Source organism: Loxodonta africana, chromosome 4, assembly GCF_030014295.1.
Source record: "Loxodonta africana isolate mLoxAfr1 chromosome 4, mLoxAfr1.hap2, whole genome shotgun sequence".
Lineage (NCBI taxonomy): Eukaryota > Metazoa > Chordata > Mammalia > Proboscidea > Elephantidae > Loxodonta > Loxodonta africana.
In genome coordinates this window covers 84,480,118-84,483,151 of record NC_087345.1, presented here as the reverse complement: position 1 = coordinate 84,483,151, position 3,034 = coordinate 84,480,118, and the positions used below count along the sequence as shown (strand labels likewise).

Here is a 3,034-nt window from a genome sequence, read left to right as displayed (position 1 = left end):
GAGTGTGATTAAAAATGTGAAATAAAAACGGTTGTTGGAATGTTAGATTGATTTTTTTGAATATTTTTAAAAATCTATCACAAAAATACAAAAAAAAAATAGAATACACAATTGAGTAGCCAAGCCTATCAGAGTATTGACAATATTAATTACCAATAAATAGAAGAAGCTACATATGAATTCGTTCATAGTTGCAAGTTTTTGTCCTTATTAGCTGCCATCTAGTTGACTCTTTTTTTTAGTAAAACTCTGACTCATAGTGACCTTATAGAAAATGGAATGAAATGTCTGGACCTGTGTCATCCTCACAATCGCTGGCATATTCTAATCCATCTTTGTGGCTACTATGCCAATCCATTTATCCAAATGTTTCCCTCTCCCTCATTCTTGCTTCTAATAATTAATACTTCTGATCACAAGTGATTTGGAAAATATTCTGGTGTGATCCAAAGGTTTGCATTGGCTACTTTTCTTGAAGTAAGTCACCAGGCCTTTCTTCCTAGTCTGTCTTAGTCTGGAAGCTCTGCTGAAACCTGTCCAACATAGGTAACCCTGCTGATATTTGAAATACTGGTGGCATAGCAAACACAAGCATGATAGCAGCACCCAAGCCACCACAATACAACAAATTGGCAGGCAAGTGTGCCATCCCTAGTAGTCATTGTTGATCACTCTCTGACTTTCATACCATTCAACTCTATTAAAATATCTCTAAATTTTATATGAATATTGGATAAAATTTAGAAGTCAGTGATGAAAAACCACACAATAACAACCTTTATCCTGCTGGGACTGACAGATGACCCAAAACTTCAGATAGCCATTTTTATTTTTCTATTTCTCACTTATATATTGAGTATAAGTGGAAATCTGACCATCATATCCCTCACTTTAGTGGACTCCCACCTGAAAACACCCATGTACTTTTTTCTACAAAAGTTTGCCTTTTTAGAAATTTCATTCACATCTGCTTGTATTCCTAGATATTTGTACAACATAGCAACAGGTGACAGATCAATTACTTATCATATTTGTGTGATTCAAGTATTTTTCATTGATGTCTTTGGAGTGACAGAATTTTTCCTTCTGGCTATCATGTCCTATGACCGCTATGTGGCCATCTGCAAACCACTGCATTACATGACCATCATGAGCAGCAGAGTCTGCAAGACGCTTGTCTTCTGCTGTTGCATGGCTGGTTTATTGATCATATTCCCACCACTTACTTTGTTCCTAAACTTGAAATTCTGTGACTCAAATCTGATTGATTATTTTTTCTGTGATGCATCTCCTATCTTGAAGATTTCGTGCTCAGACACATGGCTCATAGAGCAATTTGTTATTGTCTGTGCTGTGCTCACTTTCATTCTGACCCTTATATGTGTTGTTCTGTCCTACATATACATTGTCAAGACCATTCTAAGGTTCCCCTCTGCCCATCAGAGAAAAAGGGCCTTTTCCACCTGTTCTTCCCACATGATTGTGGTTTCCATCACCTATGGCAGCTGTATCTTTATGTATGTCAATCCTTCAGGAAAGCAGTCAGTGGCTATTAATAAAGGTGTGTCAGTGCTAATGACATCCATTGCTCCCATGTTGAACCCATTCATTTACACTCTGAGAAACAAACAAGTGAGACAAGCCTTCAGTGACTCCTTCAAAAGAATTGCATTTGTTACAAAGAAGTAAGAGAATGGTCAAGTCCAGGAATAAAATAACAAGCTAAGAATAAACCATGGCCTTCTAAATCTGTTTGTCTCTTCTTGATCTACGTTCTATTCAGGCTAACCTTCTGAAACACTTATTGCACCCAGAAATAACATCTATCACCACATAAGTGCACTCCTTTATTCCTCTCACAAACAAACCCTTTCAGGACAATATCCCTAATCAGAAGACATGATAATATTGTTTTCAGTAAATGTAAGCCTGATATTACTTCCAATTTAGCAAACAAAAATTGAAAATGAAACAAAATATAAAAAATGAAAACCAAACAAGAAAATAGCTTACCTTGAATTTTTTTGAACTCACAGGAAAATACTTGATTTAAAGCGTTTGTTACCTTTTCTAATCTAAAAATTGCTGAAATCTTTAATAATTGATTAAATTAAAACTTTTTGAATACCTAGTTGTGGGTACGCCTAGTCCCAAGTAGAGACTAAAAATTGATAATATCCCTGAATTTATTTTTCTCATTATCAATTCTGTGTGACTAAAATTTAAAAAGCACACCACTACTAAAAAGTTACATTATCTAATATGAAAGTAAATATAACAAAAATAAATGTATGTCCAAATAAATGTGTTTTGAATAGAAGCAGAATTTATTCATTCACATCTACATGTAGACATAAAATGCTGAAATTTAAAAAAAATTAAAAAATTCACAGATTATACAGAAAATATCTTAAATAAGGTAAGTAAAAGCTCTTTTCAAAAAAAAAAAAAGCCACGAAATTAAAAGTATAATGTCAAAATGATAATTACAGTGGAAGAATTACAGTTATTCAGTTTTGAAAACACATCCAATTGCTCAAATAGAGTATAAATATCTGTTACAGGTTGAATTGTGTCTCCCTAAAAGATATGTTGATGTCCTAACCCCTGGTACGTGTAAATGTGAACTTATTTGAAAATAGGGTCTTTGCAGATGCAATTAGTTAGATTAATACGAGGTCCTACTGGAGTAGGGTAGGCCCGAATCCAATATGAGCCATGTCCTTATGAGAAAAGGAGAAGAGACAAGGAGCGAGATAGACACAGAAGGAAAATGGCGGCAGATATTGGAGTTATACTGCCACAACCCAGAAATGCCTGGGAGCTTCAGAACAGTGATAAACTATTTGAAAATTTCTATTGTTTTAAACCATTCAATTTTATGGTACTTTGCTAAAGCAGTCCCAGGAACGAAATACAATACCCACGCTCAAAACATAACTAAATTAAGCAATAATTCTTTGTACATCATGAAAACTTACAGTTTTAAAAGAAATCAGAGAAACCAAACCAACAATATATATGGATGTCTAAA

The 3,034-nt window shown here is 34.3% G+C and overlaps 1 protein-coding gene across 1 annotated transcript; it reads left to right on the top strand.

Moving 5' to 3' along the window:
• The first annotated feature begins 645 nt into the window (after positions 1 to 645).
• On the top strand, positions 646 to 1,827 carry LOC100661220 (olfactory receptor 6C2-like). Its single transcript, XM_003405094.3, has one exon. The coding sequence runs from the start codon at positions 754 to 756 to the stop codon at positions 1,687 to 1,689; it is 936 nt and encodes a 311-aa protein (XP_003405142.1). The 5' UTR covers positions 646 to 753; the 3' UTR covers positions 1,690 to 1,827.
• The last annotated feature ends 1,207 nt before the right edge of the window (positions 1,828 to 3,034 follow it).

Bases quoted from the DNA above. Each gene is read 5' to 3' on its own strand.
- LOC100661220 (XM_003405094.3), top strand. From the start codon at position 754: ATGAAAAACCACACAATAACAACCTTTATCCTGCTGGGACTGACAGAT.